Source organism: Tyto alba, unplaced genomic scaffold (genome assembly GCF_018691265.1).
Source record: "Tyto alba isolate M040663 unplaced genomic scaffold, T.alba_DEE_v4.0 Super-Scaffold_2, whole genome shotgun sequence".
Lineage (NCBI taxonomy): Eukaryota > Metazoa > Chordata > Aves > Strigiformes > Tytonidae > Tyto > Tyto alba.
The window spans coordinates 35,241,439-35,266,036 of NW_024881282.1; the positions used below are offsets into that span (position 1 = coordinate 35,241,439).

General features: G+C 42.3%; 1 protein-coding gene across 4 annotated transcripts in view; it reads right to left on the reverse strand.

Moving 5' to 3' along the window:
* The window catches only part of TCF20 (transcription factor 20), a 132,499-nt gene that overhangs the window by 22,218 nt on the left and 85,683 nt on the right, over positions 1 to 24,598 (reverse strand). For all 4 annotated transcript variants that reach the window (XM_033007092.2, XM_033007090.2, XM_033007091.2 and 1 more), the window contains one exon: positions 17,551 to 23,187. In XM_033007092.2, coding sequence (XP_032862983.1) covers positions 17,551 to 23,151 — 5,601 coding nt within the window. In that variant the 5' untranslated portion in view covers positions 23,152 to 23,187. The remainder of the gene's footprint in view (positions 1 to 17,550; positions 23,188 to 24,598) is intronic.

The following is a 24,598-nucleotide window of genomic DNA, read 5'->3' on the forward strand; positions in this document are numbered from 1 at the left end:
GAGCTAAACAGTAACACAATATAAAAGGGCTGAAATTTGATCTAAGTGATAAATTAATGTTCACTACTCCATACAAGCCTAAGTGCTTCATTCACTCAGTGGATCAAAGGCTTAAATGTGCATGAACATACTCTAGGAGACAAGACTGGTGAAAAGCTGAGAAAGTCATGGAGGAAGATGAATCCCCCACACATCTCAAACAATGGAAGGAGGTAAAAACCCAAATTAAATAAAGAACAAGCATAACTGAACCAGAATAGAGGTTAGATACTTCAAGAGTAAACTGATGGTTAACTAAGACAGATTTAACAAAATCAACAAAACCCAGTTACTTTAAATGGCAACGAAAGAGCATGTTTAATTTCAAATTTAACAGGCTACAAACATAATCTGGTAGCCATATAATATTTTAAAATTAGTATTAAAATAATACATAGACTACCAAGTCCAAGAAGGCAAGAAATGCGTAAATCTTGTTTCCTTTGATGACAAAGAGCCACCTTGAATGAGAGAAACACTTCAGACAACCACTTATAAGTATAGGGATTTGAATTCGTTACAGTATGCAAGTCTAGCAGAAAATATTATACAGTTTATGCTATCTTGGCCATTCATTTGGGGAATTAAATGTGCAACAATAAGTGCAATTTAGTTACGAAAAGGTTTGAAAGACTGAAGAGCAGACTTAAAAGAGGAAAAAGAAATTCAAATTTTCAAGCAGTGATTATGTGATAAGAACATACAGAGTTGTGGGAACAGCATGGTCAGCAAGACAGCATTTACTCCAGTTGGATTTTCTGCCAGTACTAGCTTTCTTTCCCAACCATCTTGGGTACTGATTACAAGAAATATCCAAATATATGGTGAATTTCTAATTAGCACAAGGTCTATCAGTGCAGTATAAAATGACAGCATGCAGTTGCCTTAAAACAAAGCAACATCACCACCACAAGGAAAGAGGTTTTGGATAAATTAAATAATTACTGAAAACTCTTGCCTGCAAAGCAATACCTTTGAATATCAATGACTGGAGTGACATAAAATAAGGGAAAAAAACCGACATAAGCAAAAAAATGCAATGAACTCAAGGAATTTGTTTTCAAGAGGCAAACTGCATGACAGAACCAGTTTTTCTCTAATGAAAGAAAAAAAGATGATGTTTAGTATTTACTAGAAGGCTCAAAGAAAAAAAAGGTCTAGTTCATTAAGGACACAATCACTACGTTATTAGTGGCAGCGGACTCAACAGAAACTAAACCTTTGTAAAGGCTTAAAAATAAGGAAATACTTCTGAGCAAGGCAAACTGTAAACGAAAAAAGATTTTGACAAGATATTAAATACCTATGCAACCTGGCAGGAAAAAGGGTGCACCACAAATCCACCCCTGCCAACAACACAAAGACTTGTAACACTGGCTAGAAATAAACCATTTGTCATTATTTGTAATAATCTGTGTGAGCCCTCGTCATAAACAGAGCCCCACTGTGCGAGACTCTTCGGTAATACAGAACAAAGCATTGGTGGATGCAAAGGGATGAAATAGGAATGGTGCGACTGAGCCAGCAGTGTTGGGCAGAGTCCATCACAGCAGCAGGCTAAGCATATCCAATTGTTCAGCAGAAATCCCAGACAAGAAGGGCTTTGAAGAAATCCGTGAAGGAAAACAAAGGTAAACGTGCAGGGTTTTGAAAGTGTAGCACTTCATTTAGGAAATTATAAAATTAGTCAGGATGCACTGATTGGAAGGAGATTGTAAGTTCCTGAAACTGAAAGAAAAAGAAGCGGGATAAAAGCAGATAAAAAATGACAAGTAACTTACGTTTGATGCACAAGAAAAGAAGAAGCTGGCAGATGAATGTGAAAGGAGGAGGCATGCAAAAAGGGTAGTTTAGAAACAAACTTTTTGTAATAGTATTCCAAATGGATGCGTACTCATTAATAATACCAATTTTTAAATTAAGGTCTAAAGAGACACTCCTATTGTGCAGTCAAAATATATTCCACTGCAAGTAAGGAAAAATGTACAATGCTCATCTTACTAGAAAATGAACGACTTTTTTCCCTCTAGAAAAAGGGTAGCAAATAAAAATACTACTCAATACTGTTAAAGAGAGAATGATGAGAAGACAGCTCCTCCAGAATGCTGCTGAAGCAGTAGCTGGCAGCAGAGATATAATAAGGAGTAGCAAAGTGCACACAAGTATTCCTGAGGTCACTGGTGGCTGTTGCTACCGCCCAGGAAAACAGCTGCAGATGACTACCACCAGCAGGTGTAATAAAGGTGCAATGCTCATGGAAGGACAAATGCCTGTGAGTCAGTACACCTCTCTTTAGTGATGTCAAGTAACACATCAGTGTTAAAAAAAAAAAACTAAACAAAACAAAACTGAAAGGAAGAGAGAAGCTCATGAACTACAGCAATAGTCCATCACAGTTGAGAAAAACTAAACAAATTAGTAAGACACCTTGATGAAACGACCTCAGATACAGAGAAGGTGCTCTACGTAAAATAGTTTTTGCTGGCCAAAAATCTGAATGGGCTTAAAGAGGGTTTAAGTTATTTCACTATTCAATAATCGTCAGGAAAAAACCTACAAACCATAATGATATATGTGCTGCTTAAACTGCCCATTACAGTAATAGCTACTTTTCATGAATTCTAAACTGAACTTATTCAAACATATCTAGGGTCAGTAGGCTTGTCAGAGACACACAACACAGGAAAACTTCGTATTAGCTAGCAGCAGTTTAGAAGCAGCAGCAAATATAAATAGCAGCACAAGTCCAAGGCTGGATGGCATTCCAGCTCAATATTACAAAGTAGCTGAGGCAGTGTCAGTAGTTTCCTTAAAGGACAGACTTGATGTTCTCCTAGGGAAAAACCTTCCTCCATCTAAGGATTACGGAGCTGTGTGGTTCTCCCCAGATCTGAAGGGTAAAAAAAACTAGTTAAGTTATTTCAGGCTCAGAACACTGCTGAATTGTGATGAAGGCAACACTACTATCAAACTATTTGCAAACCACAGCTTCACTTTTTATAAATCTAGATTAATCTACAGTAACATAAAAAGAACTGGTATGAGCCACAGACTACTAGAAATAAGTAAGATCAAAGAGAAATTTCAATCTTTTTTTCACCTGAGGCAGAAATTGAAGGATACAGGCATTTTTGTTTTGGTTTTATTTTAGACAGGCACACCCTCTTCTCACTTCTTATTCCTCCATCTTCTGAAGGCTCTAACCCAAAAGCAGAAGTGTAAGTCAGCAGTAAAGTCTTCTTTGTTAGAAAGCTTCAGAGATTCAGAATGGAAAATTCTTCTTTTGGCATTACCCTTGAAGCTATTTGTCCAGAAAACTGAATTTATTGGTAACTATTCAAAACTCCTGTTCCCTGGGAACTGCCTCTGCAGATTTCTGCCTAGAGGAATAGTACCATGTGGCATCACTAAAGAATCTTTATTCTCCCCAGTGATACCGCGTGACACTTCAAAGGAGGAATAATTAAATTTAAGTATAGAAGTTAAGACTGTATTAAAACCTCATAAAATAGTTTTATGTACCTACAGCGTGGGTATTGGAATTTTTTCTAATCTAACCTAAACAATTTCCTAACATTAATACCTAAAAAAAAATCGTTGGTTTTCTAGAAAGCATTGGTTATGCATTGTGTCAACTTTGAAAGTTTAGTGATTAAATTTAACTTGAAGAGTTATTCCCCCAGAAAACACTTAACAATTAAATATAATAATGGATTTACATATGGTACCAGTACATTCAATTTAGGATCTTTAGCATTTTGACTTTCTACAAGAAAAGATATTTTCATTATCTTCTGTGGACCTGACTCTAAATGATAGATGAACAAACTTAGCTTCCTCCCATTATATCTATGCAACTTAAAACATGCAACCTTGTATCAGCTCCTTAATCCTCCAATTTAATTAAGAACACCTGACAATTGAAACACATACTGTACTTTCAATTTTCAAGGCAGTCTACAAATTTGTCTTAATGGTCACAAAATAAGTGTTTTTAAAGCCTACTTTACAGAATAATTAACTGGCTTGTCAAAGGCCATGTAGGGAAAATTTGACAGCACAGGCACAAAGCCTGAAAAGTTCACAGCTCTCAAACCTGAAGTACATGAAGTTGCCTTTTCCTCCCATTCCCATCCTCCCTACCCCCCCTCTCTTTTTTTTTTTTTTTTTTCCCCCCCTTTTAAGTTTCACATTGAGCAGCACTGTACTTTAGAGAAAGTGCTCATTTCAGAAATTCATGCCAGGACACCCTCCTCCTTTGCCCCCTCCCTTAGTAGCGAGTCTTTATGAAGCTGGACAGTCTCCTTTAATCATCAATAACTTTCTGAAACTTAGCAAGTGAGAGTTCTCAGTAAGAATAAAAGAGTCAGAGGTGCAAGAAAAGCTGCAGTTAACAGCAGGATAGTGCTAAGTACCAACAAAACCACATTTTGTGAAAAGATAAGCCATGAAAAAAAAAGACAAACATACAACTGAGTTAGAACTAAGGGACCTAAGCATAAATCAAAAGAAATCATGCAAGGAGCTAGAAACAGAAAAAAATAAAAAAAAATCACTAGCAAGTGAAAACTGCACAACCAGTATTTAACATCAACCTTTAATATTTTCTCAAACAGAAGAAAAGCTTAGGACAGACAACATTTAGCTGGTTGAGATAAGACATAGATGTATATATGCTACAACTGGTTTTGCAGCCAGACCTAAGGAAAACATACCCAATCTATTTTTACCTCTGATAGCTCCGGTACTGACAAACAGTGCAGCTGCAGCACACAGAGCCCTTGGGCAGGCTTTACCACTCACCATGGTCTTCGTGTCTTGAACAGGGTTGGTATTTTACATCAAGTCCTACGCTGCTATGTCCACTCTTACCAACAGTTCAGCGAGTCTGAAAACAACTAACGTAGATCTACATGATTAAAGTTACACCCTGAGCACTGCTTGAATTTATTAAAAGAAACTGCAGCTATTTTAGTCTTTCGAAGAGAAATGCCTGCTTTAGGTTACTCCAGCTGGCAAATTAGGCCAGAGGAGGGGAGGGAGCATCCAGTCACCAGTGCTTCTAGATCATGGAAAAACAACAATTAATAATATTAAAGAAAATCCCCTACCTCTTCATATGTCTAGACAACTAGATGGCTGCACTTGACATCAGTAACAAATGCTGCAAAGCTACATACATTTGAGAACCTCCTCAGACAAATGTTAAAATACACCTTTTATTGAATTGACTAGTTTGTGTAATTAGTAGTATCATTCTGCAAAAACTTTCTATCTGAAGCCATGGTCTTGACCAGTCCACTTCCAAACCATTTTAAGACATCAGTTTGTACTTTCACAACCTGCTGCCCCCTCCTATCCCCAGATGGGGCATTCCCCTGTATCTGTACTTGCAATGAGTCAAGAAAGCTGGTTCAGCCAAAAAATTAGCTTAATAAAAATGAGGGGGGTGGGAAGAATTTGCTGGCCAAATCTGCTACCTCACTTGGTTCAGCCACAGAGCAGCACTGCTGGCAGAAGGGGAGGTGTGGGGGAGAAGAATGGCTTCTAGCAGCCCTAACTTAACCTAAATGAAATTATCACCATATTTCACCTTCACAACAGACTCCTCGGTAGAGCAGAAGTGGGTTAAAAGGGACAGTCTTCACTCTTTTGTACCTTTAACAGCAAAAGAGCCTTGACCTTTTGCTGTATTCCTACCTCCCTCTACCCTCATCTTATTCCACCTACTACCTCATCTACTTCACTTCCCCCAGCCCTCGCCTTGAATTCATCTTTCCCCTAATTTACCCCACCATGGCACAAAGAAATCAAGGACTGCTATCACAGTAAAAATGGGAATTCCATCAGGTTCAGCGGGGGATTCTTTAAAAAAGTTTTAGTTGTGGCAAGGAAGGGGATAAGACAATGAAAACCAGCATTACTGTGAGAGCAACTCAGAATTTCAAAGGGCCCTTTGAGGAAAACAATTATTTTTGAAAGTTTCCTACATGAGGACTAATCCACAGGCAGTCTCTGCCCCCCGTCCAAGCTGTGCTGTGGTGGCCATTTGCTCCACTTCCCGCTCCTCTCCCTTGTCCTGGCTCAATGCTGCAGTAGGAACAAGCTGTTGAGGGCAACTAACATCAGAATTCCCATCCCCATATTCCCCAAACGACTTTGTGCCCACATCTCCAGCTATACTTCCTCAACATGGCTCAAGCCACTTATGCTCACCCATAGATTTAGCGATACAAGACTGCTGTTAAATGCTAATTGCTTACTAATGAAAACTAATCATCATGCAATTAAACTTTAATCACTAAGCAGCTGGCTAAGATCCAATCTGTAACAATGAAGGTTCATTAATAACTTTTTTCCAAAGTGCTCTATCCATGAAGACTCTCCTATACTTCACAGAGTCCAGCTAAGTGTATGAAATTGTTTGAAAAATATTTCCTCTGCCAAGAAAGAAAAACTACCCAGAACACAAGCATGTAAGAGTAGCATAGTTTAGATTAGCTGAAAAGGATGGGTTTTATTTAAGATTCAGGGAACCCAAACTCTATTCCTAGCTTCTTCCATAACCTCAGGCAAAGTGTGCAGCACAGACAGAACCTCTTTTCTCCAATTCTTGTCTCTGCAGAGTAACATTATTCAAGGCAAAAACTGGAGATTTAATTTTGCTGTAGTTTCTAAAATTATTACATGAATACTCATCATACTTCAGTTTTATTTTTACTCATCTTTCTAAATCTAGGGAAATTAATCTAACCTCTTTCAGAGCATACTTCTCTAATTAAAAAAAGATATTGGGGTTATGTAACTAGGTTTATAATGGGCAGATGGATGGAAATTTACTTTTGAAAACAAAAAAGCTTAAAAACTGCTTTCTACATTGTATTTAAAAAAAAAAAATCTCACACCACCATCAGTAAGTATCTCAGTTTTGCATGCACCATTCCTACCCCAGTGCTACTGCACAAAGCACTCTGCTTATATAGCTTTTCACGAACTTGGTTTGCACTGCAGTGTTTGAAGAGCTTTCCTTTATTATGAATGGTAGAACATTAGTATAGCTGAAGCATTATTTTTGCTTATTCAGTGATCAAAGGATTCAGGATAATGCTTGTTTTAAAAATAAAACAGAGAAACTATATTTTTTTTTATTTAAAAAGTCTTACAAAAGATAGAATGTAATTCTAATAATCCATACAATATTATATAACAGAAAGTCATGAATTCTTACCACTAGAAATTAACCTCTTATCAAACTGAACAAGCAAAGAAAGATCAAGAAGAAATAATTTTTTCAAAATCAAGGAAAGTATTTTTTTAAGGTTTGCATTTTCTCCTATTGTAATCAAAATAGGCCATTTTAAGCACAGGGGAGTAGAGCAGAATAAACTTCTGAACTTCAGTTCTTGAATGTCCTTCAACACTTTATTGTTAGTAGCATTCTTTTAATGAAGTTAAAGGGATACAATACAAGTGACTATCATCTGGAATTGGTCTTAGTTAAAAAAAGTTAGTTCAGTTTAAGTTGACAAAATAAAACACAAACAGCCCAACCTCCCCACCCCCAATTTTGAGGAATCTTAACAACCTTTTTGCCAGCACAGCTTAAAAAGATTCAAACTAAAATGACACATAAATGGATTGTATTCACTTGCTATTGAGAATTTAGCAAGAGTTTGGCATCTCTACAGTAATGGGCAACTTAAATCTTACAGAAAGGATTGTGTGAGCTTGTGGATAGCCAGACAAAAAGCTCTCAAGCTTTGTTTGGAAATCTGCACAGAGAAGGCCCCATTCACATCTGGAAGAGCTTCTTAGAAATTAAAATTATTTAAATGTATTTTTAAACGAAAATTGAACATAGACTTCTGGGATCCCTGATGCTTTATAGAAAGGCCATAACTCTGGAATGAGCAAGCTCCTTTTTACATACAAGTTTCCAGTGCTCCTGGCTACAACTAATGTAAGTGGTTAAATGTCCTACTATTTCCCAATGCTCTATTGTCAGTACATCTATTTTCCGCTTTCCTCACTCCACATGCTAGGCAAACAGTAAAATGTAAGACCATACACAAGCACAGACATAACGCCCATACTACGGGATAAACTAACAGCAAAGGAGTCTGCTAGCAAAGATGAACAGAAATTACTTCCCTGCCTACCATTAATCCCCTCTCTGCTCCCATACAAAAGGTCGAAATTGGAAAAGTCCTTCTTCTTTTCCCAATATCTCTTTATGTTTGAGACCTCAACTAAACTGTACTTATTGCCATCTACAATCCATGATCACCAATATACTGCACCAGTTTTACCTGATTTCTATTCAAAACAAAGCCAAGGAAAGGCAATTTCATTTCACAAGTGTAATTAATGGCTTCCAATGACTTAAGATACTGAAATATATGCATCAGAAATGCAGATGTGGATTCTGTCTGCTCACTTCTTCAGCGTTTGAGCCTTGTGATACCAATACACAGAGCTGCTGTGAGCTATGAAGCGCTGTAGCACCAGCCATTCGCACTTCTAGGTCCCTACCAGAGGAAGGAAATTATCTGAGATACAACAGGGGCTCCTACCAGGTTCTCATCTCTGCGGCGGCACACTCTTACAGACCAGAAGTCATGACAGCACAGAGAGTTTCAGTAGCGCAGCAGATGGCAATGCCTGTCTGAGAAAACTGAATCTGAAGTTCATTATTCAGCCTGTCTTTCAGAATTTCTTCTCCACCCAAAATTTCATGCTTCCTTATTTTCGTAACACTGTGGAAGAACATTAAAGATGCTGCCATTGCTTGAGGAATGAAAACAAATGTTAAACTAATTGTACTAAGGGCTGTCTTCAAGAAAGAAAGAGCACATTTCCAGTTCAGGCAACTAGGTGTTTGAAAGCTGTCCACCAGTGAAAACCAAGAACTCAAAACACTTTAATTGTTGAAGATGCTTCAAGATCCTATGGCACTCCTCACTTGAGGGGTTAAAGTATACTAAAACCTGTTGCCAGAAATAAAAATAATCAGACAATGTTCTCAATACACCCCTTTTTCAACCACTGCTAACAGGCAGGTTTTAAATTTGTTACTGGTTTCCCTTTCCCCACAGTGAAAAATTAACAAGCTCCAGTGTCACTTCTTCCTACTCTGGAAATTTCTCCCTACTAGTACAGGCTTGGGTATAAGAAACACAGGTTTTCCTTCCTGTGTTTGTCAGGCATGTGGTCTTTGAAGCAGCAGATTATTATTTCAGCTGAACCCTGACCTGATGCAGAACTTCACTTGAGGGGCTTTTTGGAGTGGAAAAAAAAAAAAAAAAAAAGAAAAAAAAAAGAAAAATGTCAGGTTCTGCACATCTTTCTTCTCTAAAAAGAAGGATAATGAATAAAAGGTCAGCATTCATCTCCCAACACTTAGAAGCAGTAGCACTATGGGCCTAAAACACTTTCAAGTGGTGGTGTCACCTGGGCACAATTTTGTGTTACAGCTAACTTGATCTAATGGTTATAATTACCAGTGGAAAGGACCCTCACTCTTAGATGCAGCAAACGTGGTTCAGAGAGTAAGCGGATTCAGATGGCTGATCTGGCACAAAGATCCCCCACTCCAAGCTAGTTTTCTGATGGATTAGCTAGCTAAAAATCAACCCACTGTGCAAATGCACAGTTGGTAGATCTAGCACAAGGGAAACAGGGGAGCAAGCAGCTTGCAAAGAGGATAAAGTAGGATCACCCCTCTTGACAGCAACTCACTCTTAGCCTGGCTGAGGTATAACGAAGCACACCTGCGCCAAATGAAACATTCAGAATAAACTGACATCTTTAAACTCATGGTGCTATGCTACTCAGGTTTCTGGGGCTAGAAACAGTTTTGCTTTGTTTTCCCAGAGGTAGCTAACCTTCCGCAATCTTCTCAGTTCATACTGATTCCCTAGCTTAGGCATTTGATTAGCCACACAGTTAGGAACCTTTTAAAAGCAATTACTTACAGAGTGTGGGAGCGTTTTTGTTAGGCTTTGATTTCCCAAATCTGAGAATATAAATAGCTTAATTCCTAGTGATCCCTCTAGGCACCTTTCTTTACCCAATTTATAGCTAGGGCCCAGAATGGTTGAGGTAAACAAAATAAAATGGTTCTCTGAAAGCAAAAGAGTAAACAAAATATTATAGATAGGCAATCCTTATTTCCTCTATGGTACAGATTTCCACAGATGAGATACTGTGGGAGATCAACTATCAGGAGTCTTAAGTGGTCAAGAACAACTTTTCTGTGTGAAACTAGTTCTCTGAAATCTGGATAGCATAAGTAAACATACCTCCAGCCCTACAAACTAACAAAGGCACACTCAACGTGAGCCAGAAGGTTGACACCGCCCAACAGTAATGAAAAATTCAAGTATCTAAGTATCAATTTGCAAAGAAAGGACATGCATTTAGGTTCTGAACTTCACTGAGCCTATACGTGGTTTTTAAGGACTTTCTCCAAAGTCAGTCTAACCTTCTGAACAGGTTTAACAGTCCTAAATCAGAGAGATTTCTCCTGGTCAGGTAAGCAATAGGCTTTGAAAGATAATCCACGGAAAGTCGGACAGACAGAATTCCATATTGGTGAGAGAAAGTCCAGACTCTCCCTCCATTGTACTGTAGATCACGGGCAGATTTTACCCTTTACTGCTTGTTACTCTGAAGTTCTCCTGACTGAAACCCAAGATGATCCTTTCAATAAGAAGCAACATAGGAAACAGGTTCGGAGGACTTCTTTCCATGTATAAGGATTAAAGGATTTCTCAAGCTGGGAATGAAGCAGAGATTGATGAGTAAGGCATTAAATTCTTTAGACCTCTTAAAAGAGATCTTTAAAAGGGGGATAAACAATTTTTCCTTTCAGAGCACTGTCAGCAGAAACAAGAGCTGCATTTACTTTCAGCAAGGTCAATTCTGATGGGGGCAGGGATGGAGCGGACACCACACAACATGACACGTGGACAGATGACAGTCATCAAGTCAAGTCAAAAAAATCAAACCACCAGAAATAATACCTGTGCTAGGCCAGAGCCTCTGTCTTGGAAAAAAAGCGTTTTATAAAAAAGCTTCCAAGAAACAGCATACCACCTCCTGGTGAACAGCTTTTTAGAAAGTAACAGTAGAACTATCTTCTTGGATTCTGCAACTCAACCTAACACGAAGACTGTTCTCTGCATTATTCTTCACTTACAGCTTCTTAAATTTAATACTGAGAATAAAGACCATCAATTAGTTTGAACATTAAATCTGCTGACAACTACCAAAGTGCCTCCATAATTTTGCCAGTTTCAAAGGTAACCAAGATTCCATCTTGCATGAAAATGAGTTTCTCATGAATAGGAAAACAATGAGCAGATAAACAAGGCAGGAAACTGTTTCCTTAAAGGTATTTATAGCAAACTGCATGCAACTGTTAGTTTTCCAAATCTGTAAATGCAAAGAAATAGTTGACATGACTAAGAATAGAGACCAGAAAAATTTCCAGAGGAAGAATACGGATATATTTTCAAAGCTGTTGCAAGAATACCTACTGTAAGATTCTTAGTATCATAAAGCAAAGATCTTATCCTAAACCACTTATAATCTGCTTTACCTAGTCCAGAACATGGTGTCTAATCACCTTCAATATTTGAACAAAAGCATTTTATAGGCAACAGGATTATCCAGCACTAGGGAAATGGCATTTTTTCTTAGTTCAAGATTTCGTTAGCCTTGGACCCAAAGGTGTCTAACTGCAAGAATGCCAGTTAGCACCACTACTATGGTTTAACAAGCAGTTTAAGAGAGACAGACAGACTACCTGGCAGGTAGGTCTATCCGCTGGGGTATCTAATTTGAACCTCAAAGTAAGGAAAAGCTATTCCGAACCTGAGGCAGCCCAATTAACCTGACCAAGTATTCACCTTCTCAGAACAAGAAGCCTTTCCAGAGTGGCCAGAGTAAGAGGAACACCTTTTTGCCTTCAAGAACGGCAGATTCTAGCACTTTGGAAACCAGCTGGATTGCTGCCTAGAAGATAATACATTCACACCATTTTCAGTCTAGGGTGAAATCAGACCTTAAGGAAAGCTCAAAGCTCAGGAGAGTCACTTCACAGCTTGATAAGCCTTTTTAAGATAATACCTTCTCATCTAAAATTCTTCTAGAGCACCTGGTACAAGTTGATCTCTGAGCAACCTCACATACATTCTAAGACTTCCATGAGATTGACCTTGGGGCTACTGTCAAAAAACTTCAGTAAGACACAGATGTCTATTCATATAAGGAACAGAAAGCTTAACATAGCAAAAAATTTCTTCAAATTTCTTCTCAATTCTGGAAGGCAAATGAGAAACAGAGGGGTGTGTGTGTGTGTGTGTGGGGGGGGGGGGGGGTGTTAAAAAAAAAAAATCTATAGTAAGGTTCCATGTGAGAAAACACGGGCAAGTTTCTGTGAGAAAAAAAGCAGGGTGGGTTACTTATGCCACTACCTCTGTATCATGATTCGATGGTTTATGGCCTTTGACCAAAAGTTTAAGTTTCTTAGTTCTATACTAGGATGATGCATAAGCAACAATAGAGCCAGATCTCTAAAAGAAAATATTTCAACTCAGTGGTATGGATTGAGTTTAAATTGGGTGCACATTTGCCCTTTGTGGGTATTACAAACAGTTTATATAGATTTTTCATTATGGCAGTATTTAATTTGTACAGAATGTGTTACATACATGAATTATTCACTTCCAGGCTCGTGACCCTTCATATGCCATAAACTAATGTCTTTCCTTACCCTAGACCAAATCTAAGACCTAGATTCCTGTATTCTTGTGCACACATCTGTCTACTCTCTCCTTCTAGCAAGCAGCTACATGGTTTGCATGTCTGCTTCACCAGGGCACTAACACTGATGAACTGCATGTCAGAACAAAAAGAAAATGCACTTGCAAAGCAAGGAAGAAGTAAAGAAAAAGCATACGCAACAAGCATAAGAAATCATCTGTCTGAGCCAGAAGGCTATCCTCAGGCAGCAGGGCAAAAAAGTCTAGTTCAACAGAGCCTTTCCACTGCCTGGGGATCGCTTCTGGCAGGTACACTTCTGAATACCCTGACTGCCATCTTCGTGTTGCATGTAACCCTCTTCTAACTGAAGGAGGAAGAATATACTGCTTCTAGAGAAGAATACAGCACTAGAATTTTCGACAATAGGATAAAAAAGGTTAAGGAAAGAGATAATTCTAGGAGAAAAACCTATACCATTATTTGCGACAGAGGTAAAAGAGAAGGATGGATTAGTCTTATGGGCATAACACAGAAGAGCTCAGCATTCAGCTAGGACACCCGTTACTCTGTTTAAAGAAGGCGTAACAAAACAAAACACACACAAGAACATGGTTCCTGCTTCTGAAAGTTCAGTGTCTTATAACTACATTAAAACCAGACCCATACAAAACAGTGGAGAGGACGGAAAGGCTACATATTATTTCTCAGACACAGAAAGTAAGCAGTATCTCCTACAGCCTTAAATAGGATGAATTAGGAAGAAGTAACTTTAAACCAAAATGAGATTGTGAATCTGAGTGACAGGAAAATCAAGACAAGATGGCAGGCGATGGATTAAGGATGACGTAGATTAAAAAGCGTGTTTTGAAGTGAGAGTCTGAGAACTCACCATGAATTCAAAAACAAATTTTAAGTTTGTGGCAGAAGAACATGAGTCTGGAGTAAAAAGGAGGCTCTACAAGACACTGTAAAAAAGTGACTGGGTTACCAAAAGCTACCCAAAGGCATGGTATTCCAGGATAAGGGGAAGGAAAGCACAAGCAGAACTTCAGTGAACCCCACACAAAAAGCTGGGAGCAATGACCAACAGTGTCTGCAAAAAACAGTGGAAAGAAAGGAAGCAATCAGAAAAGGACACAGATGGGAAACAAAGGTGGAACAACTCTTCAAGAGCAGCACAGTTGATAGTGACAAATGGAGCTGACAGGGAAAGGAAAATCAAGTACTGGATCTGAATCTTAGCCAGGAAGAGATCACCATAAACACTGATTACAATTGCAGTAGAGCACAATCGAAGCCGCAGTGGAGGACAAGAGCCCCAGAAAATGTACTCAAAGAATTTTGAGATGAAAAAAGGGAAAGGAAATTAAGAGGCAGCTGCAAAGGCAAGAGAGGCCACAAGCATTTTCTACACTTAATTTTAAAAAATATGTGAAACATTCATGTCTACAGGTACTATGAGGGAAAAGCAAAGCTATGAGTCGAGCGAGTAATTAAAGGAAAAAGGTAGACAAGACAGAAAGGATACAAGGTTCAGAGAGATAAGGGGACATTCTTGTATGGCACCATAAGGGCAGATGAAAGGGTTAAGAGGAAGAGAAAAAAAAATTCTGTTTGTGACAAGATGATCATCAACAATTGGAAGAAAGAGATAAAGGGTAGGCCAAAGTGTATTCGGTCAGAAAGATCAAGATCCCATGCAGAGAAAGAACTAGATGTCAAACAACATGCAAAACCCATATCATAATATTGTGGATAATGGGCTACTATCTGTCAACTTTGATTAGAGCCTATCAGCATCGCATGTTTCTGCCAGGCATACCGCCTTTGCAGGTACACAAACACAAAAATGATTGCTGGAGGACAACTCAGGTGGTTCAGGAACTTTCAGAGAAGGCATTTGCTATTGGGAGAACAAGGACCGTAAGTGAAAGACACACATGGGAAACAAGAAAAAGGGAAAATCGGGCTGGAGCAATCCAAATTCAAAATACTTATAAACTATAAGACATATGAAAGCACAGCCACATTGCAAGTAGAATCCAAACAGTGGTGGAGATCCTGAAAGAAACCTTGCAATTATCTGAGATAAGAAATTCAGCGGTTGCATCAGAACAAGCATGCAGGCACGGCTCGATGAAAACCAAATGAAATTAACTGACTTTGTTTAATGAGAAGCTAGAAACAAGAATGCAGGCCAAATCAAGTTAGGGCAAAGAAGCATGTAATTACTGTCAAAGAACAGTGAGTGAAAACGCAGAACAAGCCAAGAATCAAACCTGAAGAGAAAAGCTCATGGGGTGGAAATGAGCACACTGTAACAATACAGAGCAAAGAGGAGATAAAAACTTGATCCCAACACTGTTTAGAAAAGGAAAAATCTGAAGGCAACAAGAAAAGGTAGTCTAGTGTCTCCTTCATGGTCTGGCCCAGGATAGAAAGCATAATGCAAAAGTTAACCATAACTAAAGGGACGCAGCATACTGATGATGGCAAAGCAAGCCACGTAATTGTGGTTTTAAGGTGTGTCCTGGTTGGGGCTGGACTAGAGTTCCTGTTGGTTTTAGTAGCTGGAGGAGTGCTGCAGCACCCTGAGACCCCAGGGGCTCCCCAGGGCCCAGTGCCCTCACCTGTGTGCAGGGGCAGGAGCACAGCTGGAGGGCTGGGCCCCGATTGGCTGATAGTCCATGTCACGTGACATTGTGCTCACTATATAAAGGCAGGAGAGGGGGCTGCTTCTGGGAGTGTGGCTGTGGGGCCTTGGTGTTTGGGATGGCTGGCCGGGAGCAGACGGGTGTCGGTTGGCAGGTGGTGAGCAGCTGTATTGTACATTACCTGCTGATATTGCTGTCAGTGTATTATTCTGTTACTATTATTAAACTGTTTTTATCTCCACCCACAAGTCTCCCTTTGCCCCACCGATTCCCTCCCCATTCCCAAGTGGGGGGAGGGTGGGTGAGCGACTGTGTGGCATTTAGCTGCTGACCAGGCTCAAACCACAACAAGGTGTCAGTTTCTGCCTCAGAGAATCAATAGCAGTGACTGTCTCCATCCACAACCAGGTGGTTGTGAATAAAGTTCTCCCTTTGTCCCCGTTTTAATCTTACATATTTCTTCTCATTCATCTTACACTCACACTTTGGAGAAAGTCAATCGTCTGTATGATTTGTGGTATAGTTCATATTGAATTCATCAATACTAAACCCCTTCATGTTTCACATCTACTCTATCTACCTTATTTTGTAAGTGTGTTGGGTTTGTGTGTAGTGGGGTTTTGGTAGCAGGGTAGGGGGGCTACAGAGGTGGCTCCCATGAGAAGCTTCTCAAAGTTCCCCTGGCTCCAAGCAGGGCCTACCTCTGGCCAAGGCCAAGCCAATTAGCCATGGTGGCTGTGCCTCTGTGATAACATATTTAAGAAGGGGAACCCAGGAGCTGTGAGGGAAATACCAATGTCGGCTGAAAGAAGGGGCAGGTGCACCAAAGCAGAGACTCCCCTGCAGCCCGTGGTGAAAGGGCAGGCTGTCCTCCAGCATCCCCTGGAGGCCCACAGACCAGCAGACGCCCACCAGGGAGGACCCCATGCAGGTGCAGGTGGTTGTGCCCCAAGAAGGCTGGGACTCTGACAGAAGCCTGTGCTGGAAAGATTGCATCCATGGCAGGGACCACAGTGGAACAGTTTGTGAAGAGTGGCAGAAACAGCAGGTGAGGAACTGACCACAACCCCCATCTCCTGCTCCTCTGTGCCACTGCGAGGGGGGGAGATGGTAGAGAAACTGGGAGCAAAGCTGAGCCGGGGAAGAAGGGAGGGACGGGGAGAAGGTGTTTTTAAGATGTGGTTGCCTTTCTCACTGTCCTACTCTGCTTGATTAGTAAATTAGTGGTAGTGTTCAAATTAAACTGATGTTCTTTTTCCTCCCCTAAGGTGTCTGTCTTTTGCCAGTGACCATAATTGTTATGTCATCCCTCCCTGTCCTTATCTCAATTTCCTGCCCCCTCCCCCCCCCCAAGCCTTTTGTTTTATTTTCCCTTCCCCACCCCTGAGGGGGAAGCAGTGAGCCAATGGCTCTGTGGTGCTCAGTTGCCCTCTGGGCTTAAACCATGACAGTAAGGACTGCAAATTCTCCTAGCTGTATAATGTGCATTACGGTCACAGAATAACTTCAGTTGGAAGGGAGCCCTGCTGAAAGCAGAGCCAACTTTGAAGCTAGATCTAACTTCAGACGTAAAGGGGGTTGCTTAGGGCCTTGCCCAGTTACATTTGTGCATCTTCAAAAACAGATATTCCACAGCTTCTCTGTCATTCCCTCTCCCTGAATCCAATGTTTGACAACCCTCACTGTGAAGTTTTTTGCCCAATATTGATTTGGAATTTTCTTCATTGCAATTTGTGTCTGCTGCCACTTGTCCTTTCACTGTATGACTCCAAAAAGAACCCTAGAGAGTATTAAATATCTAGTAGGATAGGATAAGGAGGAAAAAAAAAAGATCACTGTAGTAATGAGAAAGCTTTTGGACATCCAAAACTTTTAGTAGGTAATGAGCAACCAGCTTTTCGATGCCTGAAAAAAATCTGTCTGATCAGGTATGGCAGAGATCTAAATGAGGCCATCAAAAGGACATCACTAGAGATTAATTTATGATTGCTTAAGACATGAGAAAAGAACAAGAAAAAATGGTATTCCAAATGGTATACATATTGCAAAAGAAAACAACTGATTTTGCATATTAAGGTCAGGTACTCACCATCTCTCTTGCAATCTCCACAGCTTCCTGCAGCCCATAGAGCCTGCCACAGACCAGGTAGATCCCATTGGCCCAGAGAATACAACCCTCATGGACCCAAAATTCATTGCTGTCAAGAGGTAGTTCAGGAATTTGTAACTCCAGCTCAGTGCCACCTTCTGAAGTGGGCATAGAGGGTTTTGAGTCCAAAGGAGTCTTTTCACCACCACTGCCACCATCAGTGGTTGCTTTTTTACAAGAAGCTCCCCTTGAAAGTGACCGAGAGGCACCACTACAGTCCTCAGAGCGGTGCCGCCTCTTAAAGCGGGGATGAGCAGCTAGGCTTCTTTGTTCCTTCTGTTGCTGTTGTTCCTCCTCCTCTTCTGTATCTGTCTTGGAACCATTAGAAGCACTTTTGTGCCGTACCTTGACTTTGCTCTGCATTTCTGTAGCCCTCTTTGGAGGTGGGTTCTTGGGCAAGGTGGCTGCGTAATCCTGGGGGTAGAAAGGACCAAAGAGGTCACCCATGTTACGATAGCTGGCCCATTTGCCACACAGGCAGCAAACCAGATGCCCTAAGACAGAAGACTCTGTTACTACAGGGCCCTGCAGCATGAAAGTTGAGGTGGGCAGCACTTTGCTCTCCGCATTGCTAGGAGGGGGTGTTGAAGACCTCTGTCCTTTCCGACCCCTCACCAATTTGTTCTGCTCCTCTTCCTCCGCATTAATGATTGTGCACACAGCGCCTAATTCACACTTGTTTACCACATGAATATAAGGGAAAAAGGACTTATTCTTGGAGTCAGTTTTATCTACAGGCTGGGTAGCATATTTAAGTTTGATCTCTGGTTCTTGAGGCTCCACAATTGGAGCAGCCCGTCTAGGCTTCCGCTTCCGCGGCTGTGCTGCAGGTTTTCGCCTCTCTCTCCTTTGCCTCTTCGGCTTTGGCTCACCACCACCTACCCCTTCTGAAGACTGTGAAGGTACCGGTGGGGGTGGTGGGGGCGGTGGCAGTTGCTGCTGTTGCTGCTGCTGCTGTTGCTGCTTCTTCTGCTTGTTCACACTCCCAATTGGCCTCCCCTTTTTCTTTCCAGACGGAAAATACCCCTTTGGAGGGAAACCATCTGGCTTGGGTGAAATGTTTGTCACATCTCCATCTTTTTCCTCAGACTTTGGATTTGGTTCAGAAGTAAACACACTGGAAGGGGAAATCGTTTTTGAGTCAGAAAAGGTCAGAGTTCCAGCCCCGCTCACAGATCCATCAGACCTTCCCTGACCACCTGACTTCTGAGAAGTTGGTGGTGCTGCACTGGATCCTGCTCCTTCTTTACCAACACCGGCAGTTTCAGGGACCTCTTTCTTGGTTTTATCATCCTCACTGCTTTGCCACTCTTCTGAAGATCTCGGAAGAGTTATTTCACCAGTTGTATCCTGGCTTGCTGGCCCTACTTGATCCGACATCTCTCCTTTTCTCTTCTCAGCCTCTGGTCCGTGTCCAGCCACATTTCCTCCTTCAGATCCACTCTTAAGGGACAGGATGTCATCAAGAGTGACAGTATCTGCACCAGTTTCAGCACTGTTGGTAGAAACACTTCTCCTAATATTGGGAGATGTAATTTTTTGAACAATAGCTTCCAGTTTTAATCCTCGCCCCTTTCTTGGGGGCAGTATTTTGGTCTTAGCCGGGCTTGTAAGGGAAACAGCTGGGCAATTCCTATTATCAGGACTTGGCAGGTCCTTGAAGGAATCTCCCTTTGCAACTGACTTGCCAACATCTTGGCCTTGAGATGAATGAGCGTAGGAGTTGTATGTTTTATCAGCTCCTTCTTTTGCTGAGGTCATCAGTCGCCCTTTATCTTCACTTCCACTGTTCTTCATATCCTGTGGCTGCCTTTTGGTAGGGATAGGCGAGATGAAAGAACGGACTCTCCTCCTCATAATTAATGGATTTTGAGGAGACTGATCTTCCTGGCCAGGGAGCCTGAGCATGGCATTACTGGGCTTGGGCAAATCTGTAGATTCCTCTCGTCTATGTCCATCGCTTTCTTGAGGGCAAAATCTTTTTTGGTTGGCTGCTCCAAGAGGGCCGCTGCTCTTGGCAGGAGAAGTTTGCCGAGAGAGGTCCCAACCAGATTCGTGATGCTGCAACTTCTGGTTACCGTGTTTCAGTTCGGTGCACTTGCTCTGAGTGCTGTCACTTCCCATAACACAGCGCCCAGCTTCCTGGCTTCCAGTATCATGGTAAGAGCTACCCTGATGGTACATCATTCCATCCTTGTCATTTTTTAAGGGACTCCTTACTCTTTCCAGAAACTGCTGTTGTCTTGGGCTCTTCCTTGCTCCTTCCTGCCTGTGCTGAGCTGCAGCAATCACACCCTGAGCAGTGCTGCTTGCCCAATCTTTGTATTCTTCTTGCTGCTGCTGGTATATCTGTCTCTTGTAATGATACTGAGAATTTAAACTCTGGTTAGGGTCACCAAAAGCATGAGGCCTAGCATTTGCGTGATATGCTGAAGCCAAAGATGGGCCTTCTGAATTCTGAGGATAAGCAGAATGCAAGGAACCCCTGTTAACTCTTTCAGATAGTGTCATGTGTGGATTCATGTGATGCAGATCTGTCCCTGGACCTCTGCTCCTGCCTGGTGACATTTTCAGCTTATCAGCAAGATCCTGAAATTGTGAAGGTGATTTACCCCTGCTGCTTCCAGTTCTGCCAGGTGCTCGTCTCATCTGTGTTGATCTGCTGTCCTGCTGGGGAATGTAGTCTGGAGCAGCATCAGAGACAGCAGCTCCAGGGCTAGCATTGCCTCGGAAAGATTCATGCTTGATGCCAGCAGGATGACAATGGTCTCCTGTTCTTTTATTATTGAGACTAGCTGAGCTCTTTGACTGTTCAAAATCTTCTTCTTTTATTTGCCCACTGTGAGCTTTCATCTTTGTTTCCATGGATACTAAACCACCAGGGAGTATTACTGACTGGCTCAAGCCAGGGGCAAGACGTTCACTCCTTCCACTTCTGGCCTCGGGACCCATGTGTCCCATTGGGTGAGGGCCAGGATCTCTGACAAGTTGCCTTAATGGAGATATGTCACAGATCACTGATCTCCTCTCTGAGAGCGCTCCCCCTTCATGGGCAGAAGACTGAGACTCTACATCAAACTTTCTAGCAATAGGGTAATCGGCCAGATTTAGCTGCTTCATGTCAGCAGCTGCGCTGCTAGACTTCCTATCCCAGGGACCCCAGTGAGGGCCTTCCAGAAGAGACCCCATGCTTTTATTTAAGAGGCCTCTATTGGTCAATTCATTGGTTTGACTAATTAAGATGTTGGGTCTCATGGCTCCCTCCAAACTCCCAGCCATCCCAGAATGCTCCTGTGCATTCCTAGAATACCGTCTGTCTGGATGATGGTGGTACCCCTGTAAGACTTCCTGTAGGAGGCTAGGAAACTTCTCATTCCGGCCTTTGCGCTCACTGTGCCCTGGAAAATCCCCCTTTTCTTGACCAGGATACTGTGGAAAGCCACCAATATTTCTCTGTATACCAGCTGCTATATTATCCTTGTAACTGTATCTTAAACTGCCAGGAGATTTGGAAGGTTCTGTTCTTGCAGGAAAATTTGGCCCAACAACTGTATGACCAGGCTGGCTGTTCCCCTCTCCATTATGATTAGTGTTATCTCCACTTTTGCTCCCTTTACTTCCTCCTTGAGTTTCTGGCTGTGTCCCTGCATGCCCAGCTTCTTTCGCTCCACTAGCACTAGCTGGTGCCTGAGTGGCTGTGGAAGCATCATCTTGTGCAGGCTTTTCTTGTCCACCTGACTTCTCTACTCTTCCCGTCATGGCTTCCCGGGAGACGATCACCCCAACTGCCTTTTCATTCACTTTTGGGGCATTTTCCACTGCTACCACAGCCTCCTTCCCATCAGGGGAGGCCACATCCTCCCTAGCTGCAGGGCTGCTGCTGAGCTTTGATGGCTCATTCTGAGAGCCTTGTGCTGGTGAGGAGTTGGATCTCTCTAAGTTACCCCCTTTGTAAGTGGTGTCTGAGCTGGTGCTCTGGCCACTCAGCTGTCTCACCCTTTCCCCATGATCCTCTGAACTACTAGAACAGCCACCATCAAGGGACTCTGCCAGGGGAGATTTGAGTTGCTCCTCTGCCTGGGAGGAGCCTTCTGAGTTGGTGCAGCTGTCGGCCTTCTTTGAAGAGGATGACCTTTTGGAACTTTTTTTCTGAGGTGCCAAGGCATCCGACAGCAACATGTGCTGGACTGTGTTGGGCAGATTGGCCACTTGAGAACTTAGAGCACTCAGACTGCTCAGCCCTGGATCTGTGAGCCTTTTTTCCTGCAGCCCTTCCAGCCCAAACCCCTTGAATCCCCCTGCGTGAGCATTGGGGCTTGGCATCATAGATGGTGTAGGACTAAGCTGAGGCATCATCTGCAGGATTCGGTTTCTAGAACCCATGGACATGTTGCCTTGCCCACACTGGAGATTTTCTCCACCTGGCATGAGTGGAGAAGGGGTAGAGCTGCAGCTTGGAGACTGCACCACAGATGCAGCAGGTGACGGATTAGAGATTGGACTAAAGTTTTGGTGGAACTGCATCGGTGACCTTACAGGAACTTCAGTTTGGCTGTACTGTCCCACTTGACTTTGAAGAGAAAGCTTGGTGGCAGCATTTGAATACTGCATTACGTGCTGAGGTGGGTGCTGCTGCTGCTGGCCTTGCTGCCCACTTTGGGGCAGCTTAGACTGCTCAAAGCTTTTCATCGGTTGAGTCTGAAAACTGTAGTTTGACTGGGTCCCATATGCCTGTGCGTTGGAACCCACAGCATGGCCTTCATACTGCGACCCAGAATTCACACTGTAACTTCCATCGTAATTCTGTCCCGACTGGCCAAAACGCTGCGGGGAGGGGAAAGAGGAGGAAGAGGACGACGAAGGTGGCTGATAGTGTTGACCGAACTGACCCACTCGTAACTGGTACCCAGAAGCAGAGGAAGGCAGGGTGGATGGACGCTGCATTGGCTGCAAGTGTGAGGTGCTAGAAGCAGACTGGCTGGAAGCCTGGGGTAAAGGCTGATGAGACTGATAGATCTGCTGTCTCAGCTGCTGCACCTGCTGCTGCTGGCTAGAAGCCTGCTGCTGATACTGGGCACTCCCTGGAGAAAAAGGACCAGTATAATCCTGTTGATAGTGGGATACACCCCCAAGGGTCGAGTGCTGTGTTTGAAACTGGCCCACGTGTCCCTCACTCCCATACTGACTCCCAAAGCTACTCCCTTGAGGGGGCCCATAGCTCTGTACTGGTCCAGAAGGCCTGCGCTGGGGTGGCTGCTGCCCTCCTGACGCCACTGGATCTTTGTTGGCAGCCATATAGTAAAACTCTCCTGCTTCTTTTCTGAAACCTTGGTAGCTCTGATGGCCAGAGCTCTCACCAGGCATTGCTGTAGAGGCTCCTGTTGCTCCACGACGTCCACTACCAGCACCTCCTCCAAAGCTCTGGAACATCTGGGCCTGCTGGCGGGGGCTGAACTCTTCCAGTCGGGAGGAACCGTGCACTTCCTGCGGGTAGCTCTGCTGGTTTCCGTGGTAACTACTTTGCTCCCGAAAGGACTGCATGCTGTTCAGCAGCAGACCGGCAGCTCGAAAGCCCTCCTAAAAGTGGAGAAAGAAAAAAAAAAAAAAAAAGTATAGCATCCGTATCTCCCAGTCACATCAACACCACTGCTCAATTCGCTGTTTTAATAGCAATTAAAATTTAGCATTTGTCTCCTACTTTCTGGTACATCAATGTGTATCCTCTCCCCTTGCAACTTTCTAACCCTCTAGGTAGTGGAAGTAAGAGGAATCACTTCAAGAAAATACAAGTCAGTAGCCTACTACCAGTTGGCGTGCATTTTCAGCATTAATATTTCCCGTTCACTAACTGAGTCTGTTTATGCACCCCCGAGGAAGCAAACTTTCAACAGTATTTTGCAAAGCAAAGGAGAACAGTATTCACCCTCCAGCTATTCTCTATGGCTAATACTAGGAGCAATCAAGTATTTTGCTACCAAGTAGCAAAAATGCAACAATAAGAACCCTGCAACACTCCCAAACCACACTTAGATCTACTGAAGGAATGATATTCAAGGTCCACATTTCACTCTGGGCAAGGTCTCTATTAGAAAACACTCCAGATACAATTGATCAAAGCTCAAACCAAGATATTCCAATGAAGAGGATCTATGGGAACCTCTGAGAGAACTGGCACCGACATGCTCAAAGACATCTGCTCCATGCTCTGTTCCCGACTACTCCAATGACACTTTTAGGTGAAAACCAACACAGCAAGACAACACATGGTATTTTCCCCACACCCCCCCATCTGCTTTGTTTTAAAAGATGGAGAGTCAGAACAAGTCCACTTTATCTGAGCAAAAGTGTCTACAACTTCATCCCTTAAGACTTTTATGTTACCTTGAATGAAGCCTAACTGAAAACATTTGTCAGCCAGAATATGTATTTTGGAATACCATGTATCATCATCCACATTTACATAATCAACTCCTCAGTAAATGCACTTCAGGAAGGCTCTCCCTATGTACTTCAATCTATTATTCAGTGTGTGGAATCATGACTCATCCTCAAGGACTGGACCACAGCTGCAAAATTCTTTGGGGACACTGGCTAGTCCCTCTGTAAAAGCCTGACACATCCACTAGATGCATTAAGTATGGTAATGAACTAGTATATGCATATACACAATTTTTTATTTAAACAAATAAATTGAAAAAAAAAAAAAAAACCAATAAATTGATTACAAAAGCATTTCATTTCCGAAACACCTTGCGTTTTTCTCTTCCTTAAAGCAAGCTGGATAAAGACAGCTGGAGAGACTCCTTCCTTTAAACAAAGGTTAAAGACAATGCTCACACTTTTCCAGGAAACAGAAGCTTGACTCCTCAGACTGGAGACTTCCTGGAAGACTTGTCTGCATTAGGTTTTCTTATTTAGTCACGTTTTGTGCTTGCCACATTCAACTGAACCCACTCAGAAATAAATTCTAGTTTTGCACTTCGAAGTT